Source organism: Saimiri boliviensis, chromosome 3 (assembly GCF_048565385.1).
Source record: "Saimiri boliviensis isolate mSaiBol1 chromosome 3, mSaiBol1.pri, whole genome shotgun sequence".
Classification (NCBI taxonomy): Eukaryota; Metazoa; Chordata; class Mammalia; order Primates; family Cebidae; genus Saimiri; species Saimiri boliviensis.
The window spans coordinates 98,006,602-98,030,255 of record NC_133451.1 but is presented as its reverse complement, the minus strand read 5'-3'; the positions used below and the strand labels follow the sequence as shown (position 1 = coordinate 98,030,255).

The following is a 23,654-nucleotide window of genomic DNA, read 5'->3' as shown; positions in this document are numbered from 1 at the left end:
CATACGTAAAAAGTGAAAGCGTAAAGGTAACAAAACACAGCATTTCAAAAGATATGTGTTTAGAATAGGCATTTTTTTCTTTTAGTGGGAAGTTCTATGATTCCTGTCACTTTAATATTGTCTGATGTTTGCATAGGTTATAATTCAAACTAAACATTTTAGGAATACAACTATCTTTCACTTTGTATTTTTAAAAAGATAGACTGTAGAAAAAAATTTAAAAATAAAACAAAAAAGTAACAGATAATTTTTAATTGCCATAGTGAAGGATTTTTGAATGCCATTTAAAAACCCACATCTTGTATTCTTAAATGGCCTTTGGCTGCAACATGGCTGGCCTTTGCCACTAAAGAGCCCAACAATTACACAGCACTTGACATTGCCTTTTGCCCTTTTCTGTAGCAGTGTGTGTGCTTCATGACTTCAATGAAAGAAACAGGAAGGAATATAATTCATGGCAAACTTGGCTTTGATGTGCATCCAGTCACATGCTGGGATTGCTCTTTTTTTTTTTTTTTTTTTTTTTTTTTTTTTTTTTTTTTTCAATTCTTGATGTATAGAATAGGCTAGAGGGAGCAAACACAACCTGGCTAAATCCTACACAGCAGGATTGCGGCAAGTGCTAGGGCCATTTTCAAGCAAGTGTTTCAATACAATGCACTGTTTAAACTCCGTATGTAGAAGTCTGTGCATGCTAACTGTACCAAGAAGACTATCTTCCTCTTCTCCTCTGAATCTGACTCCTCTCTCCTTATTTTGTTTATTGGTTCCGAAGATCTAATGTGAGCTTTAGAAAAAGAAACCTAAGCAGAATTCTAGCACATGAAGTTCTTCTCTATCCGCTCAGTTATGCAAATCTCCAGTCCTTGGCACAATGCTAGAGACAAAGTCTGTATAATGAAGCAGCGCCATTTCCCACCCCACATCAACTATCTTTGAAGAGAAGCCAGGAGGCTGATACACCTCTGAATTCAAGTGAGCTCAAATCGGAAATTCATGAAACTAATCTACTCATATCTGTTTATCCTGTAGGATAGTTTTTCCACTGGGAAAAAAAAAAAAAAAAAGACTGATAAAGTAAGAGAACCTAGTTGCCTGTCTGGTGTCTCACAAATCAACTTCTCAACTTGACTGAGGTATACATACAGCCTTGGTCTACAGAACTGTATGATGCCTGATTCCTTCACTTCAGTTCCAGAATTCCGTTCTCACTGTTGCTCTGCACTAAAAATATAAATGTCAGGTATTTGTTGCTTAAATTAATATAATTTTTATTTTGTAAACTTTTTATTTCTTGATGTAAACTCTTAAGGGTTTAAAGTACATGCACACACACACAAGCCACACAAGCAAACACACACTAGGAGCTCAGGACCTTGAAGAGTTGCTCATCATAAGTCAAATATGTGCCTGGTAAATAAATTTGAGTTTGTATTTAAATCAATATCACTCTTTCAGCATTAATTAGCCTAGACACACTTTTCTTCTAGAATAATGGACCTCTTTCAGGGTGTTTGTATATGCTGTTTTTCTAAAATAATTTATGGATTATCCTAGTAACCATTTCACCTTAATATTTCATTTCATGCAATTATGTGTATGATTTTTCTCCATAAATTGTACAAGACTCCAAATTAGAAGAAATCTAATATTTTCATAAAATAAAGAATATTTTTCTATTCATTAATCTATGGAAACTTCAAATACGTTATGATATTAATCTGAGATTTTTAAAGACTAATATGTTTCATAGAAAGAAGTGTTTTTGGGCACATTAAGATTCCCAAACATATGTATGATGAGCAGTTCCCAAAGCTTTCTGGCACCAGCAAACTTAGTAAAATATATCAGGATTCTTCTAAAAGGTTTGGTAAAGTATGTGTGATAATAATTTAATCAGTAAAATATGCATCAATAATAGGGTAAATGCCTTTGCAATCTTGAAATATTTATTAAAAACAATACTCATGATTAGAAAAACCAGAAATTCTGATTTGTACAGAAACATTCAACTGCATTTTCTCATGATTTTTATATTTAATTCATTTTATTTTAAAAAGTACTTACTCTTGCATGTATATTTTCCTGTAAGAGAAGAAGAAGAGAGTAAATTCATGTAAATCCTTTTATTTAAGGTAGTATACAAACATAATAAGTAATTTTCATGCATGCCTTATAGAAGTAGTCTCATTATTTTATAATTACGTCTCTAAAGAATAAAGAAGATGAAAATTTTTATCTAAAAGCCTCAAGTAGCTATGGATAAATAAAATAATAACCTGTGTTTATTATCTGATCACTGTGGCCTTTGGTTTCCAACTATTTGGAGTAAAATAACTGTTTTCAATATAAACAATTTTATGGCCCATCCCATAATAATAGATGGTCTTGTTACATTCAGTGATTGAGAAAAAATTTAATAAGTACCTAAGCTGAATTTTATGACATTTAGCGGATTTAATAATTTTTTTTCCGTTAATCCCAGTACTTTGTATATGTGGAAAACAGTGTGGGACATGTGTGAAGCAATTGTTTCCTCAATCTTCAGACTGCTATATGAATGGATTTCTAGACATCCTAATATAACTAAGTTTTACTGAGTCTAAGACCTGTTCGATGGGAATCAAGCACGTAATTACAATTTTTAAAAAATTAGCAGCTGTTATAATTTTAGACAATTATTGATGACTGTTTAAAGAACTCTTTTATGGCAATGAAAGAAATACCACCACCACCCCCTGCCCAATATTTCCTTCCAGTCATTTCCTTTAAGCTTACATGCTTCTTTCTATCCTTTTCTAAAGGGAAATTCTATTTGTCAAATACGCTTTGTTGATCCTAGGTCAGAAAATCTGGGGAAGAAAATGAATAAAAATAAAGAAACGATTTTCCATGCAAACAATTAAGTGAATAAGGTGATCATTTAGGAACCAAAACACATACTTTGAAGTTGAAAGAATAGATTATTCTTTTAACTTCAACAGGAAACATGGATGTTTTTCTGTTTCATTTATTTTATCCAAGTAAAACCTAAATATCATAATAAATTAAACATTGTGTTTATATAGTATAACACTGTATGAAAGGGAATCCGAGAGATTTTCCAATAGGATAAACCACAACCTGTGGAGTAGGGGCACTATATTATAACATCTTTTAATTTGTTCATCATTAAAAAAAAAATCTCTCTTTTAGGCTAAAACTTTGCAGAAGGTAATCCTAACAAAGGCCAATTCAGAAAGGAAGAATTTAAATTGTGTCCATTTACCCTTTTATGGGTTAAAGTAATTTAATGTCTATCACTATACCTCCTACCTCATGAGCACATTATCATTTGACTCACAATTAACAAGTTTTCATGTGACTATTCCTTAAGGATCATAGTCTTTGTTCAAACATGATGCCATATAACAAGGAACTGAAGGGCTTTCCAAAAGTGATTTTAATTTTTACTTGGAACACTCCATTAGAATAATGAGTATAAAATGTGGTGAACAAATTGAAATGTATTCCTTTGGATTTTGCATTGCATGAGCTTTTAGCTTCCTCCCTGAATGGAGAAGCTCCAGGAGTAATGTGAGCAGCCAACGTGCCCAGATGACTAGAAGTCAGAAGTTTTCCTCCTGAGGATGATGGCCTTGATTAGCAAGAAGAAAATACAGATGAATTTATAATAACTAGACAAGAAGCTAGAAATGTGTCTTGCATCTATCAAAAAACTTAGAAAACCCCCTTCATTCTCTTTCTATTACAAAATAAACAGATCTCTGGGGCCTCTTAAATGCAGCAGGGACTTTAGTGGTATTTATAAATGGAAAAGCAGAAAAAGGAGGCAGCAGACAGGCTATTCTAATTATAGCTACATTTGCATTTATAGCCACGCTATCTTTCACTTTCCTCATACAGATCAGAAACCTTAAATAACCCCAAGAAAACTTAGTAATAAGATTTTTAGCAATAACTTCCATAACTTTGGAGACAATTTTAATATAGTATTTTACACAATCTTAGTAGCCACTAATTTGACTGTCAAAACTTCTTGTTGAATAAATAAAAACTTGCTAATTTCCAGTTCGTAGACTATAGATGCAGATGTGTATTTGCTTTTGGATAGCCTTAACATCTTTTCTTTTTGAAGGTCTCCAAACTCTGAAATTACTGCTTAGATTGTACCTCTATTGATGAAAAAACCCCACCTGCTTCAGGGAAAGCAGCAAATGAGTACTATAAACATGATTTCTCCCTCTAATGTAGTTCTTAACTTGTATGTGTATGGAAAAATCACCTGAGGGTGCTTGTTAAAAGAGCAGACCCTGAACTGGACCACCAGAAATAATATTTTTTTTTGGTCTGAGGGAGAGCATGGGAATCTGTACTTTTAATACACAGCCCTGGAGGATCTGGCGCAAGGGAACTTACATACAAACACTGCCCTCATGTTACAAAAGGATTCAATATTATTCTCCCTTTTGAAAGATAATTGGCCCCAAAGAAAAACGGAAAGTTAGAAACTTGGGTCTGTTGCAATATCTGTTACTCCTCTTTGGGAATTAGTCTTGAACTGCAGCCACCCTGAAAGCTTCTGGTGTTATTTAAATTAATTCTTGTATTGTTATTACACTTTCCACATGGTTTTGTTTATCTCCTCAACTAGAGATTATGTTCCTGAGAGGCAAGAACTATGCTGATATACATATATATATATATATATATATATATATATATATATATATATAGTTTTTTGCACACTCCTTATGAGAATCTAATGCCTGATGATCTATGCTGATATATTTTTTAAAAATATTTTCAACATTATCTAGCACTTTTAATAAGTATTTATTAGGTCCTCAACAAATGTACTTTAATTTTGGTTAAAAAGCAGCCTCAACTGCTTTAAAATCCACCTTAACTTCTGAGGCATGAAGCCACTTCTCTCATGGATATTGCTCCAAACAAAGATTTCCAATATCCTTGCACAGTATAAGATGGAGGCCACACCTAGTATTCATTAGAAATTGGCAACTGCACCTGGGCTGTGTTATCTAGCCACAAGGAAAGGCACAGTGGTAGTAATAGCTTTGACTGATTACTTGGCAAGGGAAACCAAGCCCTTAGGGTGTTTCAGACTGTCTTTGGCCTATAAACCTGTTTGAAAACCTGTTTCTCAGAATTTAAAGCTTAGCTTGATTGAGGTCAGTATTATAGTAATGTCAATAATTCTACTGCCCTCAGCCTTCAGGCAGACCAGTACAATCCATCATTAACTTTATTTTCATGGAAAGGCAACTTTTGGGAAAATAGCTCTAACTTCACCTATTTTATTAGATTTTCTTTCCTTTAAGAAATAGTTGTGTCGATATTGCTTCTTTTGGATTTTTTGCTTTCTAAACCTTAACACCTTCCAGTGCCTGAAACTATTACCTAAAATCAGAATAGCTCTAAACACAAAATTTGGAGCATTGCCAGAGCAACTACTTGAAACTTTCAGAAAAAGACCAAATAAGCCATTGGGTCTGAAAATAATTTTCAGTAACTGAGACTTCATGAGGTTCTAAAATCACCTCTACCTTTAGCTGCTTTTTGGGGATGTGATGCTGGGCTATACTGCCTAGTGGAATTTTCTGGCAGGTTCTATTTCTTTCTCTTAGGAGTCAAAAGCTTAATGAATAGTAAACTGACATTCTTCCCTCTATGAACAGACAGCTCCATTTCTGGTGAACAGTTAGAAGCACATGCCCAAAGTAGATGCACCACATTCTTTTCAGGCAAGGACCTCCATCCCCAGGGCTGGCATTGAGCGGGGATGATCAAAGGTGCTAAATGTTCACTTGCTGTGACATTTCTCACTCTTAGTTCTAGAAGCCAAGAAGGAAAATGGCTCCAGCTTTTATTGGATCAGATCTTGCCACTTGTTTAAGGTAGGAAAGGTGTTCATTCAAACCCAGGATAATACCATTTCCTTTTTTCCCAAAGGAAAAAAATCCGAACATTTAGAGGACTGTGCTTCTAACATATGAATTTATTAAAATGGCCACAACATCAAACTTGCATGTTTCTCTGAATCTATATTCTAACACTGAACTAAACTGAAAATAGTGAGAAATAATTAACTGGAGCTATTTGCTCATTACATCTTATATTTAGCACTTATCTGGTCATATTGAGTTCCTTAGGGCAGAGTCTAAGTCTTACTTACTTTTGTATTCTTAGCACACAGAACTACACTTGGCACAGCACAAACACTAAATAAATGCTTGAGATTTGGTGACTTGAATTCTTTTCCATGGCATGAAGAATGGTTAAAAACCACAGTAATTTAATGACCAGTAGAGGGCAATAAAGTTGAAATTTTATTTATTAAAAAAAAAAATTCACTGGACTCATTTTAAACTCACTTTCAGACCCAATTCTAGCCTGGAAACGCTTCTTCCAGAGTAGTATTGTGATTTCACTTTAATGCAGTTAAAAACCTCTTGTACCACATTAGGATCCCCATCCCCATCCCGGTTGGGGATCCCTTCTTCCCCCACCACAGCAGAGCATACGGGGAGGTGTGCTACAGGGTCAGATGGGTGTGCATTGACTTATACACCACAGCTCTGTTTGTTTAATTCCTGGTCTAATCAAGATTATTTGGCAGTGGATGCATACCACTTGAAAGGGAGAGTCTGTAAGAGAACCACTGGGTAAGACGTGCAGTATGGCAGTAATTTTGGCTTTAAGCTTCATGTGGTAGAAAACTGCATATTCAGTAAAATACCAATTTCATTTAAAATAATCAGTGCAAACACATACTCACATTTATGCATATAAATAATATCAGAAGAAAATGATTATTAAAAAGAAAATGGTTAATAGTGAAATAGCAAGGGGTTTTTATCTTACACATACTTTCTTATATTTTTCAGATTTTCATAGTGAATAGATATTTTCTCTAGAAAAGAAAAAGTACATTATGTAGCACCCATTACTGTTTTAGAGATGAGGAAGGAAGGCATGAGTAATTGTTTTGAAACTAACTTTAGCTAAGCCTGCCTTGTCTTCACCAAAATCTCCCCACAGTGAGTTTGGGGAAAGATGGCCATGCAGAGAGTCACAGGCCATTCCACTAACTCCTTTAACCCCTGTACTCCAGTGGTCATAGGGCCACGTGTTATTTCACATACTCCTTGAACTATCTGGGAGCAGGCAAGTTACAATAGCTTTAAGAAGAGGCTTTTCTTCCACATTTTATATTTTGATATTGCATTTTTCAATCTCTACAGAGCTCTATATCTTTTCCCATGTTATTTTTAGTCATTCTCACAGGGGGAAAAAAAAGTCAATCAGGGCTTCTGGCATGTCAGCTTTTTATAAAGGAATGCAAAGCAGAGCTCCCAGCAAGCCTCATAAAACAGGATTTATGTGAGACCTTTCATCTACATTCATTTAAAATGTTCCCTGCTAGGCAACTGAGAGGAGCTGGGAATCATCATTTGAAAAGGCCTTACTTTAAGGACTGGATACAGTGGCTCAAATGTTGCTTCAGCTCTTCTTCCTTTTCATAGGACTCCAGTACACTATGTGCTTCATCATGGTGATAGCAGTAAATTTTATAAATATCTTCCAGTGGCCCTTTAATCTGCAGGAATACTTCTCCTGATAAATGCAAAACAAAGGCAAAATGACAGTATCGGACAAAACTGGCACTTAGCGTGGTTATTTTCTACAATGTTAACTACTGTCAAAAAGTAGGATGGGACCCACTTTTTCCTCAGGTTATTCAGGAAAGGTGGAAAACACTGAGTGATTTTTCCCCCCCTTTCTTTCTTTTCTTTCCCTTTTCCTTCCCTCCCTGTTTTCCTTCTTTGCTCCCTCTCTTTTTCTGTCTTTTCTTCCTTTCTTTTATAAAACAAAGGATGAATAAGTTATTAGAGACAGGCAGCAAAAGAAAGCTGGTTTTCTCAAAGGTGACCTTACAAGGTTGATGTGCAGGATTGTGGTTAACAGTTGCAATTTAGAGTTGGTGAGCATGGATTTGAATCAGGCTGTGCTACAGACTTGCACTGTGACTTGAGCAAGTTATTTTAACTCTCTAAACTTGATGACAATGATAGATTCAATTTCAGGAAGTTGTTATAAAAATTAAAAGAGGTGGTATTTGTAAAGTTCAGAGTATAGTAAATACATATGGAATGCTCGACATGAAGCAGTTTTTGTTAATTTATGAGAGATAGAGAAGGTGAAATTTCAGGTGCTGGGTAGGTTATTTTTCAATATTTACTGCACTAATATTTCCTGAGACCCTCTGAAAGGCAAGCAATGGGGTTTAGAAAAATTAAATATTTCCTTCTGTGTGATAATAAAAAAATTAATAATTATTTAAAAAATCAGTTTAATACTGTGAACCAAGGTTATGATTGTGTCTTTATAAAGCACCTTAGGCTAATTTTATCCAGGCATTTAATGAATACTTTCTAATTTTATGATAAAATAGGGTCTATAACTTGTGGCTCAAGTAGGTATTGGACAACAGTTTGATTTGATCACACACTCCATTTACTTAAAGATGAGTATTATGCATCCACTACCTAACCCAGCACTGTATTACATTATTTGGCAGATACCCAAGAAATACATGACAGGGTTAGCTCTCAAAACATTGCAAATTTGAGATTGATAATGATTTGGTGGCTGAATTAATTTGGATGGCTTAATAGATTAACAGTGATCTGGACCTATTAATCTGGACCTATTATAGTTAACAGGAGTAAGTCATTCTTTCCACAGAAATAAAAGTGCCCTTAGTATTTTCAACATGTTTTTCACACATTAACTTCTTACTCGCATGAAGAGAGAAGAGGTTATTTATCCATATTAATTAAGGATGAATAAATCTGAGTTTGAAACAAATAAACGATTTTCTCCAAGTCCTATCTAGAGGTGGAAAGGCAGGATGAGAGGCCATATTCTTATTTTTTCCTTGAATTTTAGCACATACCCCTCACCCCAACCAAGTTCAGAGCTTTGCTGAACACTGTATTGGGTGATGCACTTGGAAAGAATGCTAAACTCAAAATCAGAAACAATTTAGGGTTTGTGTGGGGAATTTGAGAATGACTTTTTAAAATTTCAGTAGCTTTTAGGGTACAAGTGGTTTTTGGTTACGTGGATGAAATATACAATAGGAGAATGACTTTTTAAATAATTGAGTCTTAGTGCCTTCATTTTATTTGTAAAATGAAAATAATAGAAGCCATTGAGACTCATTTGAGAGTGAAATGGGGTGACAGATATAAAAAACACTCACCACTGACTAGTTGCTCAAGAATTGTTATTTATCTCTTAAGGTTGCTTTACTACCTCGAGAATTAAAGCACTAGCACTTTTAAAGTATCACATTCTTTTCTAATTTATATCCAGCCAATAAAAGATTTTTCCTTGTCATTATGTGGGATTTTTCTGTGATTATATGATTATAGTTAGACTCTGAGGTAATGTGAAATAATGTGCACACGTGCAAGTGTGTGTGTGTGTTTGTGTGCATGTGTGTGTGTTTTAAGGTTTTTGTTTGTTTTAGTAGTGTTTTTGTGGGGGCCTGTAAGAAAAGTCAATGACTGAGCATCTTTGGAACTGAAAGATACAAGATTCTTGCTTTGTTTCTGATATTTTACAGAGTTCATCATTCTCATAGTGTAGCTCATATACATTTGTTCTTCAAGACTAATAACAACACAAACAGTAAGAGATATCGAGTAGAGGAAAGAAAACAAAATAAGACAGTGATTGAATTTAGGGTTGGGCATAAGGTAGCAGAACCAGGTAGCACATGGGAACTAGTGGCTTCTGCTGGGAGGTCCCAGAAATGCAACTGGTGACAGGCTTAGATCACAGACTTAGAATGGATTCTCAGCAGCAAGTGGACAACAGTGGACATGCATAGACACAGCCCAACACAAAATGAAGCTGTAAATAAGTGTGCTCACTACAAAGAAGCTAAAAGCAGAGACCAAAAAAGGAAAGAAATAAGGACAATCTTGTGAATCCACAAGGTGATCAAATCAGAAAGTCAAAAAACAAAGAAGAATGAAAACACTTATTTTTATACACAATGAACCCATTAAATGCAAATTATCTTGCATTTTCTTTAACAGAAGTGGTCTAGTTTGAAAGAATTTATAGCTCTTCCCTTAACAGAAGAATCTTTTTTTTATTCTTTTCCAAGTAAAATTCTGTTGAGGCTCTAATAATAATTATTAAAGTTAAAAGATATTTAGTACTCTAATTGAAAGTCATTTATTCACCCAAAGGCCAGATAAAACACTGGCAGGCAGAAATATTTTATTCTCTTCCCAGCCCTAGCAATGTATTCTGCTTCATAATAGTGCAGATGAAGCAGTGTGTCTTGCAGCAAAAAGTGATTCTGTTTCCACGGTAACATAACTCTCGACTGCGTTTCTTTAGTGGTGAAGGACAACTGCTCTGTCTACTGTATGTGGGTTTGAGGGGATGATTAGCAGCAGAGAAGGGACTAAGCCAACACCTTCAATGGTAGCTGCCTATCACAAAGGCACCAGAATCCTATAAAATAAATAAAACGAGTGTGCTCTTCTTTTTAAAAATTCTACAACCCAAGAATTTCTGCATCGACATCCCCAAAAAGCAATTGCCATGCAAAGGAGAAAAAAATGCACCATTTTAAATCTCCTTAGTTATCTTCATTATAAACAACTTCCCAAAATATTGATATTATGTCTGGATATCATTACTCCTATGTTGCAATATGTTCCCTTTACCGATGTGAATAAATGTATGCTGCTCTTTCTGTTTATTTCATGTGCAGCCCAACATGTGCCATACCAAACCAGTTGGCTTCTATATTATTGTAATCCTGCACCAAGATGAATTTCTTCTGCAGGTAAGTAAACCAGGGTAAAGTCAATGATTTTCAAGGGATCTCCTCATCCTGGGTTTTGTTTAGGAAAATGGCATAAAAGGGAAGAAGTAGTTGTATTCCTTAGTTCATCCTTCTTTGAAAATTTACTGGATAATCATCATGCACGAAACACTTTGGTAGGTCCTGTAGATACACAGAACCAACTCTTCCTTCAAGGAACTTATACAGGATACCAAGGGAGAGAGAGAATACTCAACTGCCATTTACCACACTATGTGAAAAGTAATAAAGTACAGAGAGGCAACTATTCAGCCCTTGGGGAGCTTTGATCAATGCTCATAAGAGTGTGCCCTTGAAATAGGACCTCTGAGTGAGTGCAAAAAGCCAGGAGATAGGTGTCAGGGGTGAGGTCTGTTCAGAAGCTTGCAATGCTCTAGTATGGCTGGATGGGACCACAGCACCCTGTGGAGCAAAGCTGCCAGACAGCTCTAGAACACACGTCTTCAGATTTTTACACAGAGGGTAGAGATGGCCCACTCTCACATGTCTGTGAGGAAGTTCCAGAAGGGACTGTGGAAGTGGGCTGGGGCCAGATCATGAAGGATTTTGTGCAACATTAAGGAGGCAGAACTTTCACCTGAAAGTGATGGGGAAGAAGCACTGATAGATTTTAGGCAACTGATCAGATTGCGTTACAGAAAGACAATTCTGGCAGTTATTCACATGAAAGAAAAAATTTCGGGGAGGAGTTGGTGAGATTAAAGAAGATAAACAAATTGAAAGGCTTCTATAATAATAAAGTAAATAAACAATGAGGGGCAAAAACAGAAAGTTATTGTAGTTAAGAGAGTGCACTAGAGTCAACTGCTTGGGTTCAAATCCTGGTTTTACCATTAATTGATATGTGACAGCTGGGAAAGTTACTTATCTGTTCCTTAATTTTCTCATCTTTAAAATGGAGATAATAATAATAGTAAGGTTGTTTGAAGATTAAATGAGTTAAGATATGTAATACATTTGCATCAGTTGCTGGCACATGCAAATGCTCAATAGATGTTAGCTATAACTAAAGCAAAAACAAAGAGGAAGAAGGGGAAAAAATGGACATCAAACATGTGAGAGATGATTCCAGGCATATGCAAGAACTGTGGTTTAAGTGACCATGTGGGTAGACACTGACGGCATAACAGAGTATAATGGAAAAGATGATGAATTTAATTTTGGATGTATTGAGTTTGACTTGCTTATTGTATATTCAAGTAGAGAAGCCCTTTATGAAATTGAATGTATGAATCTGGGATTTAGGGAAATGATATCTTGGACAGAGATGTAGGTTTGTAAAAATTGGGTAGTAGAAGGCACAAATTTATATGGTCATGCAAGAAATTTCAAAGAGTGAGAAAAAAAAAAAGTGCTTGAGGACCAGATGCTGGCCAACACTAACATTGAGGGCAGTATAGGAGCAAAGGAGACTACAGAGAAGCCTAAGAAGGCATAGCCACAAAGAAGGATCAGCATGAGGAAAGACAAGAACAAAAATTGAGAAATACTGCCAAGATTGAATAAGTCTGTGGGTTTACAGGTAGCAGAGCTTGCTAGTTGTCTCCCCATCATCATAATCCGCTTCTAAAGAAATAAAAGTTTTGGCTGCCCCAAATTGAAATGGCATTTCCCAGCCTCCCATGTAATTGGTGTGGCCATGTAATTAAAGCCAACAATGGGATATAAATGAAAGTGTCCCGTGACAGTATCCAGGAACTTTCCTGAAGAGGCAGGTGGCTGAGCCTTTGCACCATCTTCATCCTTGCCTCTGTTTGCTACCTAGGATTTGGATACTATTAATACCTTTACCTTATCCAAGAAGATCACAGCCACCTCTTGGTAAGTGGAGTTGTGACCTGGAAGGAGCTTGCATCCCAGAGCACCCTGTGGAGCAGAGCTGCCACACAGCTCTAGAACACATGCCTTTAGACTTTTACACAGAGAGAAATCAACATCTGTCTTATTATGCTAGTAATGTTTTGTTTTTGTTTGCTGTTTCTGCCAGCTGAACTTAACTCTAATCAACACACTGTGTTTTGTCTTGTTTTCTCTTTGACAGGAAAATATTTTGGGAGAAATACTGATGAGTTAAAGGCCCCCTCTATCCTACCCATTACATTTCATTTAAAATGTCTATGAAAATATGACATGAACTGTTAGTTATGGAGGAGTTAAAGTTGGATGTTGCTTGTATTAACAACAATAACAAAAAACTATGCAGTAAGTTCAACTCTAAAAGCCAACCAAGATTATGTTTTGAAAAATAATTTTAGTTGAAATCTCATGTATAAATTACAGCCTGAGGTATATCCCAAAAGAAAATTATCTGTGGTTCTAAATAAAACTTGTCAAGGCAGAGTACTTAGAATACAGAGAAGGGGGCAGTATGGGCAGAGGGTAGAGATGGCCCACTCTTTGGAAAGAAGATCTGTAATAATACAGGCCTCTGACTGTCATTTCCCTGAGTAACACACACAGCTTAGTGAAAGTGCCATGACATGCCATCCCCAGTGAAAGAGCTTCCCTGGCAGCATTCACCTCCTGTGCCAGGTTGCTCCCTACGGTCTGCTTATCCTCCTTGAGTGGGAGCCCAGCCACCATGACTAAACAAGGCAGTAAGTAGATTCGCCAGCCCAAATGCCAGATCATCTGATTACTTTCTCCCTTTCTTTCCTAGCCTCATTCTGTTCTTCAGGGGAGCATAAAATGAGAGGGGAAGCGAGAAGAAAGAAACCGAGAGAGTAAATGCTGCTTAAAGAAGCCACACTCTCTGACCTTTAGTCTCATTTAGCTCCTACGTAGCCTGGGGGATAAAACTGACTGCTGAGGATATAACCAAGAGATCCTGGCTAGGATTGTAAAATTCAAACCAAATACAGGGGGCAGGTGGGACATGCAGCCTTGGGATTAAAACAAGGGTATCCCTCGAGCATCAATTTTATTAAGATACTTGAAGAAAAAAACCACTGGTTTCCTAGAACAATAGACTGGAAAACTGATATGAATTCTTATGACAAAATGAGACTTCTAAGTTATTTCATGCCTGTGGCTCTAGCTTCAGGACATAACTCCACATTTCCTGTGACTCATGATATTTCTCTTTTGATATCAGGAATATTTTGGTAAATTTTTTTTCTGAAGCACTAGAGTAGGATAAGTTCAGAAAAAATGTGTCCATTGGATTTGACAATTCTGAGGTCCCTGGTGATGTGGTAATAGCATTTTTAGAGGGCTGGGTTTAGAAGGGAATGAGAGATGAGGAAGTAGGCCAAATAAAAAGAGCTGGATTCTAAAGAGAGAAACAGAGAAAAGAAAGGAGCAGAGTGGAGGATGGGGACCTGTCATGATCATCTGTGTGTGCAGTGCAAGGGAGGACAGTGTCATAATTGTGGTGGGGCTCTCAAAGAAGGGACTGCCCTGAAGCTAAGGTGGCATCCACCCAGCACAACTGGCCATGGGAGGTGGCTAGCAGCTGAGCAGGACAGCCTTGGGGATGCTAGTGGGCTATGGAGTGGGTCAGTTTTTGGAGAGGAAAAAGCTCTGGCCTGTATTTAGAAGAGCTAGAGTCCCTTCTGACTGTATCCAGAGTTACTAATGTAAATTGGGCAAATAGCTCTTACTGTCTTTATCTCAGTAATGGAATAGATGCTCTTTAAATATTAGTCCAGATCTAACATTCAAGAATACAGCTATATATTTTGATGACAGCTCACAGTTTCTTCCTGAACCTTGTTGACTCCCTAGACACTTAAATCCAGGTCGGGATTCTTTAACAACTGGCATCTTGAGGCAACACTGGTTCTCTGAGAAAGTGAAGGTTTTTCCTGGCTGGATCAGAAAAAGGTACAATAACTTTTTTTAATGTAAGATTGATAACACTGAGGAATATCCTGTCTTACACCAATCATGATTTTCCATTTCTCTCATTTTAGTAAATACCTGTCTTGAGAAAGCTTGCCTCTGCTGTAGCTAGTTGCTCTGTATTACCTAGCAGCCTCTGAAAATGGCATTGACATCTTACAGTGACACTGACCACAGGCAGACTCAGTGATGACAATAATAACAACAATCGTCTCCTGGTCCCTGTTTGCCAGCCAGTGCACTGAACACTTACTGTTATCTCTAATTTCATCCATTCAGTAAATAGTTTTAAGGACACTGTTCTGGATGCAGGTGACACACGGGCCACAAAACAGACAAGAATTCTTCCTCTCATGGAACGTACATTCTGGAGGTTTATGCTCTATGTTTGGTATTTTCCTGCCATAGATGTCTTGTTATTCACATTGAAAGGATGAACAAATGCATGTGGAATCCATTGCTATTGACTTATCTGTTCTTCCTTCTTCCAAACCCATAGAATTTCGACTGGTAACACACCCAGTTAAAAATATTCACTTTCCCCAAATCTCTGGTATTTAGATGGCCAAGTGTGTGTGCAAAAGTGTTTGTGTGTATATATATATGAAATGAAATAACACATGTACAAAACAGAATGAGATATATCTAGAAGTCACTGGGAAAGGGTTATATTCCCCCAAAATGAAAAAAGCCTTCTGAGGGGGTGGTTTTGCTTCACTGTCTTTAGGAAGTGATGCCTGGAAATGGAGTAGCCATCTGGGGGATGGTGTCAAAAGCCACATGCTGAGCATTGCAAAGGGAAGAGCGTCAAGGAGCAGCAAGCAGTTGCACAAGTCTTGGACTCGTGAGTCACGGATTTCTTGTTACATGAGAAAAATAAGCCCCTTTTTGGTTAAACCCTTTTGGTCAGGTTTCTTTTCTTTTTTTTTTTTTTTTTTTTTGAGATGGAGTTTCGCTCTTGTTACCCAGGCTGGAGTGCAATGGCGCGATCTCGGCTCACCGCAACCTCCGCCTCCTGGGTTCAAGCAATTCTCCTGCCTCAGCCTCCTGAGTAGCTGGGATTACAGGCAAGCGCCACCATGCCCAGCTAATTTTTTGTATTTTTAGTAGAGACGGGGTTTCACCATGTTGACCAGGATGGTCTCGATCTCTCGACCTCGTGATCCACCCGCCTCAGCCTCCCAAAGTGCTGGGATTACAGGCTTGAACCACCGCGCCCGGCTTGGCCAGGTTTCTATACCAGGCAGGCAAACGCAATCCTCACTGACCCAAGTGACTTGCTCACAGCCATTGAGCTAGTGATGACAGCCAGGATTAAGACACGGATCTGTTTCATTTCAAAAGCCATTCTCAGGTTTGTCAAAGGGGAGTTGGGGAGAAATGCCAGATATAGGTGATGGGGAGGAAGGCAGCACATCACACTGCCATGTGTGTACCTATGCAACAATCTTGCACATTCTTCGCATGTGCCCCAAAACCTAAAATGCAATTTAAAAAAAGCCATTCTCTTTCCAGGCTTTTGGGTACCTTCGGGTACCTTCAAGATTTGTTACTCTTTCTATGTACTTCTCATTTTAGTTTCCTGGAGGCTGAGAAAGTGTTCAGGAACTCACAGATTTTTACATTCCTTCCTGAGATTTAGAAATTTATTTCTATGTGTATCCTGTGCAATATTTGACTTTTCATAGGTCCATTCAAATGTGACCTCAACTCTCCAATACTCCTGGCACAGCTAAGCCACTGACTTCCACTGGCAGGTTCTATCAGCATAGCATCCTAGAACTTACCGTTCTCCTCAGAAATCAGAACTGTGAGACTTTTTACTAAGCCATCTTTATTTTATTTTTATTATAAGGAATAAGTTAGCAGCACTGGGACCAATATTCACCCCACTCAAGAGACTGGAAGTCCAATCATCACCCCTCCTGCCCATATTACAGCCGAGTACCTGCTTCCACTTGATTTTTCTTTCTTGTGAGAATTGGTGTATCCTTGATCCTGAAAACCACATTCCCCCATCATCATTTTCTCTGAAGCTGACAGCTTTTCTGTTACTTCTAACACTTGCATTCTGATCTGTCATCTGTTGCACCTGAGTGTCCCCCAAACCTCTGCACTGACCCACACATTCAAGTATGCAGGTCTAGGACCCTCCCAACTTGTCTCAGTTGGCCAGAATTAATCAGGTCAAGCCTATCTGTGTCCTGAGTAAAACATACACAAACTTACACACAATAATAATACTGAAAAACTCATTTAAGTGAGCGCTGCTGTAGTATCTCCCACACGGCATTATGATATGAATTGTCAGCAACTAATACTCTTCTCACAAACTCACTGCTAAAGGCACAGATTCTTACTTCAGGGACCTGCAAGAGACATTGCTTTAGGAGAACAAAGCACTGCTATAGAACAACCGTGCATCACCTACTACACCTTCAAAAAACAGAATGCTCTAAATTCTTTCTCTCCAAGGACAGAATCACCCTCAGGAAAATGCATATGAGAAATTTCAATTCCTTTATCAAAAGCCTCTTTCAGGCTGGTTCTCAGCACAATATGCATGAGGTAAGCAAGTAAAGTAGATTCAAGCATGTTCATGACAGTCTTGTTTTAATACTTTGAAACATTATAATATGCAAACACATATAAGAGGACAATTGCTGTTGGGTTGTTTATTGCTATGTAACAAACCATCCCAACGCTTGGTGTCTTGAAACAGCAGCCATTTTTATGTTCTCTCACAATTTTGTAGATTAACTGGGCTCAGCTCTATGGTTCTTTTGCGCCACTTGACATCCACTCGATCTGAGTCATCTAAGGGCTTATCTGGATTCTAATGTCCAAGATGACTAATTTCACAAATCTAGTGCCTTGGCAGGAGCAGCTTGGGGGCTGCCCTCTGCCGGGATGCTGGGATAGCAGTGCCACTTTCTCACTCTACATAGTCTCATCTGCTCATCTGCGTTCTCTCTGATACTTCCAGTAAGGTAACTCAACTTTTTAAATGGCAGGCTTCCAAAATCATGAAAATAGAAATTGTCAGGCTTTCCTAAGGCTTGGGCCCATTTCCTAAGGCTTGGTGTCATTTCCACTGCATTGTAATAGTGAACCAGAAGGCCAGTCCAGAGTCAATATGACACTAGACTATATTGCAGTGTGAACTAGAAGGCATGGTCCATTGAGGGCCATCTTTGGAGATTAGTTACTGCCATTCCTGTTCACTCCACCAAATGTGGAAATGACACTTGATATGTTAAATCTCCCTTTAGAAGAAAATATGTCACCATATTAGATCCATGAATCATCTAGATGCATAGATATAGGGGGCATCTAGAAATCAAATAAATCTAGCAAATATGACTAGTTTGAAAAACATGATCAGGACCTCTGAGAAAAAGTCACCTTTTATTCACTTGTTACATACAGAAGAAATCAAGCTTTTTAAATAGATGGATAAATCTAATATTCGTGGGATAATAATTTATAACATCATCTATTGGATATTAATTAGGGGTAAGCACTGGAGTATCATTCTTTACATGTAATTTTGTCAAATCTTCATAAAAACCATATGGGATAAGTATTATTCCCTCCAGTTTCCAGATGAAAAATTGAAGTTCAATGAGGTTTGTAACTTGCCTAAGATCAGAAACCTAGCAACAGGCCAAGCCGAGATATAACTCAAGTCAACCTGATATTGAAACCCATGTGTCCTTAAACTTTACACTGTCATCTACATGGAAACAAGAGCCACATCCCATACTGCCGTCTATAACTTCCTATCTAGACACCGTGCTGAAGTCAAGATTTTAAAATCCACTTTCTATCTTGGCATGACAGTACAGACAATTTTCTCAGAGCTCGCAGATCTGCAAGCATATGCCTCTGTGTTTAAACTGGAACCTTATCCAGACCCCAAGGTTATAATTGAGTAAAATTTTCCTCCTAGGTTATCTACGTATTAGGAAAATTCCTTCATTGGCACTCCAGCTGTGAATCACAAACTCTAATTCGTGCCATCTAAGGACAAAGAAATGGGACACCTGTGCTTTTCATTTGTGGTAACATAATTTTGGAAACATCTCACAAACAATCAGCTTTTCTTATGAAATGTAAGTGCTTTGGTAAAATATTTAGTATTGGAAATTGCTAGTGAACTTGTATTGATATATCTACAATGTTTGGCTGAGAGAGGCCCTCTCAGCACTGTGTTCCAGTCACATAGGGCTGCTGCTGTCCTTTTTAAGAATTTCCTGTACTCTTGTTTTGAGGCCTTTACTCTATTTCTCATTTAGAAAGCCTTTTGCACGCAATCTCCACCTTTCTAAATCCTTCAAGTCCAAGCTCAGATCTTTCCAAATCAAGTTTTCCCTCACCATTTGAGTTGAAATAAATTACTCTCTCATCTGTTAATCTGTATTAGTTAGCAATTACCACAGGAAAAAAGAATCAGTCCAAAACTTAAAAGCTTAAGACAACAACTGTTCATTTGCTCATAATTGTATGGGTCAATAACTGGGCAGAGTTTAACTGGCATTGGCGGGGTTTACTTCTATGTTTCCGTCAGTTGGTGGACTGGCGGGGGGCCAACTGGCTAGCTGACAAGGACCTTACACTCAAGCCTGAGACCTTGGCTGTGTTGCTTGGAATGGCTGGGCAGTTTGGGCCTCTGTCTTCACAAGCAGAGAGCAAAAGACATAATGTTGTTGTAGAACACCATTTTGCCCCATTTCATTGATAAAAGCAAGTCACAAGGCTGGCCCAGATACCAAGGGTAAGGATGTTAAAATAAGACTCCAACAGATTCTTTTTCAAATATGGCCTCATTGTCTTGATTTTTTAAAAAAATTCTATAATTTTCTTCAAAGTTGGAATTTTAGGATTAGTGAACCTGACATTATAAACATCTTCAATTGAGTTTTTCTATAAATCATGTTTTTCAATTTTTATTTTGAACTAATTTTTGATAGAAAAGTTGAAAAACAATAGTACAGATAATTTTCAAATACTCTTTACTCAGCTTCACCAACATCAACATCTTACATAATCAAAATATGATTGTCAGAGTAAGAAAATCAACTTTGGTGCAATACAATTAACAAAACTAAATACCTTATGTGAATTTCAACACTAATGCTCTTTTACTGTTTTAGACTCTATCCAGGCTCCCACTTGCATTTATTTGTTACTCTGCCTGAGTTTCCTACAGTCTGTAGCAGTTCCTGAGTCTTCCCTTATCTTTTAGATCTTGACACTTCAGAATAATTTTGTTGCTGTTGTTGTTGTTGTTTTTGAGACAGAGTCTTGCTCTGTTACCAGGCACCAGGCTGGAGTGCAGTGGCGCGATCTCAGCTCACTGCAACCTCCGCCTCCCAGGTTCAAGCAATTCTCCTGCCTCAGCCTCCCGAGTAGCTGGGACCACAGGTGCGCGCCACCATGCCCAGCTAATATTTGTTTTTTTTAGTAGCGAAGGGGTTTCACCATGGTCTCAATCTCTTGCCCTTGTGATCCGCCCATCTCGGCCTCCCAGAGTGCTGGGATTACAGACGTGAGCCACTGTGCTCAGCCCAGAATAGTTTTGATCAGTTCCTTTGTCAAGTGTCCCTCATTTGAGTTTGTCTGAGGATATCTAGTATTTTCTCATGACTGGTCATGATTACACACGTTTTGGGTAAAAATACCACAAATGCGATGTTCCCTCAGTGCATAAGGTTCATAATGTGAATACATGTTATTTCCTGGTGTTGTTGATCTTGATCTGTAGATAAAGATGACCCCTGCTGTGTTTCTCAATGTAAAGCTACCGTCTTTCCCTTTGAGGTTAATAATTACTTGAGGAGACATTTCATCACAAAGAATTGAATTTAAACTGTCTGTGGAAGAAATCTTTTTGAGTGGGCTGGCTTTATTGCTGAATCATTTCTTTCACTATATTTCATCTATATGATCAGCTTTGCTTATTAAACTTGGGTTCTCTGTAAATATTAAACAAGACCAGTTTCATGCCATTTTTATAACTCTAACAAATAAAAGGTAACAAAGATCTAATCAGTAAAGACATAAGGTGTTTGTGTATAGTCTATGTGTGCAGATCTCAAAGAAAGGATCTGTAGTAAACAAGTGGCTACTTGTGGGGAAGACAGTGGCACTGGAGGGATATATGAAAGAAGCTTTTACTGTTACTCTATGTAATCCTGGATTGTTTTAGTATTTTTGTAATGAGGATATATTGTGAATGATAAATGTTAAATAGAGAAATGATAATTTTAAAAGCTCTTAGCCTACATGGCACTGTTTGTATGATGTCTTAGATGTGCAAAGTGCCTTCAAGGAGATCATATTCCCTTGGAAATTCCCAAGAAATGTAGAGAATAAAAATTTACTTTAATACTTTTTGAATTATGTTTTCTGTTGTTGTTTTTGAAAATCTTACCAGAGTAAGAAAATAAATATATCTGACCAAGAGTAAAAATGTATTTGGAAGGCAAATAATAAAGAAAAAAAGAGAAAGCATGAAAAAAGTAGAACTTGTGTAAATTTTTAATAATTTACATTTCTTTAATAGTTTTACATTTCTCATTTAAGAAATTTATGGCCTACAAAAATTAATTGATTCATGGGCATAAGAACTAAAAAAACATTGTAATGAAAATCAGCAAAGCTATTAGCATATTTAAATAATTAATTCTTTAAAGATCAAGTAAATGTTAGCCATTTTAAAAATTACAGAACATCTGGAAAGCAAAGAGATTGAACAATTGGAAATTAAAAAGCAAATGGTATGTTTTGTGCCACTGTGGGACTTCAGCAAATGGATACAAACCCATTTGAAAATAAATACAGAGTCTGTATGATTACAATGAGCCCAAAGATGGCTTTAGCATTTATATATCTCCTGGGAAGCATGGTGAGTCCGGAGTATAAAACCAAAGCAAAGGGAGGTTATTAAAAAATTATTTCCTGTTGTATTGTAGAACTTGAGAAGAGAATAAACATACCAATTACTTGCATGGCCGGTTCCACGTCTGTTGTGGCCTCTTCCAACAATGACAGCAGCTTGGCTGATATCTGATGCACGGACTCAATGTTGCTAAACAAGCCATCCACATCCAGCCTATCAATCTGAAGAAACAAAAAACATTGAGCTGATAGAGAAGCACTGTATTTAGGATGTTTCTCCTGATAAACAGTAAGCATTTTAAATGCCAGCCCATGCTACCTCCATCAACCGTTTCTGTAAACATTCTTGTTTGGGGATTCTAGAGTGCAGTTTTTTTTTTTTTTAATCCAGGAAATTGGGATGATACATCTGTTACTTCTTTTAAAAATTTTTTGAATATGTTTTGAGTTGATTGTACATCTGTATGAACCAGAATAGGAAGATTTAGGCCTAATTGGTATTTTTATTAACTGTCCTCTATGAGGGTATGTACTAGTGTGTAAGGTTTCAGAATATTTTACTGCCTATACAGCAGAAGTCAGACTTTACCTGAGGCAAGTAACTATTTTCAAAGCTGTTTTTAAACCACAGATGTATAAAGAATGAGGACAAATAATTGTGCTGGGCTTCTTCTTTTTTTTTTTTTTTTTGCTTGATATACATATAAATGGAAATCTTCATTAAATATATACTACTAATCAAGGGTTCATCATATTTTGTTATTTCATGCACACCCTTAACAACCAGTATACTTATTCTTAGATCTTATAGTGTTTATAATAATTTATTTATTCATTTAGCCACCCTTTCATCAAATATTTTTTGGAGAAGCTTTTATGTACCAAGAATTACAACAGAAGCCAGACTGTGTCATAGTTCGTGGTTGATTAACAGAGAGATGGCCAAACCATTCTCAGCTATCTGAATACGGTGAGATATGTGCTCTGACTTTGATGAATCTTATTTGAATTCGTTCCCTTGAGTTTCAGTTGGATATCCTTCATAATCCAACAATGAATGGCCAGGCCACAGCCATATTGGTACAGGCTCTACTGGGCTACACTGGGGAACAGGAGTAGGTGCCTTTTATTCATGACTTATTGTGAATGTTGTCATAGGTGGATAATTAATTCATCAATAATTAATTCATTGAGGAGTAGCACAAGTGAAAAGCAGAGTTGCTGGTATAAAACCAGGTCAGTAAAATTAGGAACATGAAAGAGACAGAGAATCCAATTAAAGAAAATGTGCCAAGAAATTAGGGGAATTTAAAAAAAAAAGAAAGAAAGATATTAGAGGAATTAGGAACAAGGGATATAAGAAGCAAACCTAGAGAAATTCTGCAGATGAAGGCCAACAACCACAGCTTTTTTCCATGATTTCAGAATCAGTTCTTTAGGTGTGTGCAGGGTTTATTTAAGGGGAAGGAAGAAGGCAACCTGCTCATCTTTTTTTATCCCATTCCTTTTTGACATTGTCCTGTCTACTGTGCTCCATATTGGACACCAACATTATTTTGGTAAGGATATTCTGTCATTGAACTTGGAAGCATGACTTCACATTGCACCTTTTCAAAATGTGGCGACTACGTCAGTTAGTTCTTATGCAATATGATCTTGCTGTATTCAAGTCTTTGAACCATATTAGGAAATTTCTCACTTTCCAATCATTCATGCTGTCCTCAAGATAATCCACAGCCTCATTTGTAATCAGATTCATAAGATTATATGCAGTGGTTTATTTCAATATAGGATTAGACAACTTTTGAAAACTAGTTTTATGTATTCTGAAATTGTCTGTCATTAATTATTACATTGCAATCATTATTAGTTCTTATGGTCACAAAATGTTCCTTAATTGACCACTCACTTTAATGGGAGATGGCACATGTGGTTCTTCTGCTTGTAATCTAGAGAGGTTCAAGACTTTCAA

General features: G+C 37.1%; 1 protein-coding gene and 1 long non-coding RNA gene across 2 annotated transcripts in view; one reads left to right on the top strand and one right to left on the bottom strand.

Annotated features, from left to right (window-relative positions):
* ARHGEF38 (Rho guanine nucleotide exchange factor 38) overlaps positions 1–23,654 on the bottom strand; it is a 131,869-nt gene that overhangs the window by 41,495 nt on the left and 66,720 nt on the right. The window contains exons 3-5 of the mRNA XM_003929492.4: positions 21,781–21,904; positions 7,491–7,638; positions 2,068–2,085 (exon numbers count right to left, since the gene is read on the bottom strand). Of these exons, the coding sequence (XP_003929541.3) occupies positions 2,068–2,085; positions 7,491–7,638; positions 21,781–21,904 (290 nt within the window). The remainder of the gene's footprint in view (positions 1–2,067; positions 2,086–7,490; positions 7,639–21,780; positions 21,905–23,654) is intronic.
* LOC141584029 (uncharacterized) lies at positions 14,903–21,841 on the top strand. The gene is made up of 3 exons (XR_012516906.1): positions 14,903–15,623; positions 18,732–18,894; positions 21,757–21,841. It is a non-coding gene; the product is annotated as an uncharacterized LOC141584029 (long non-coding RNA).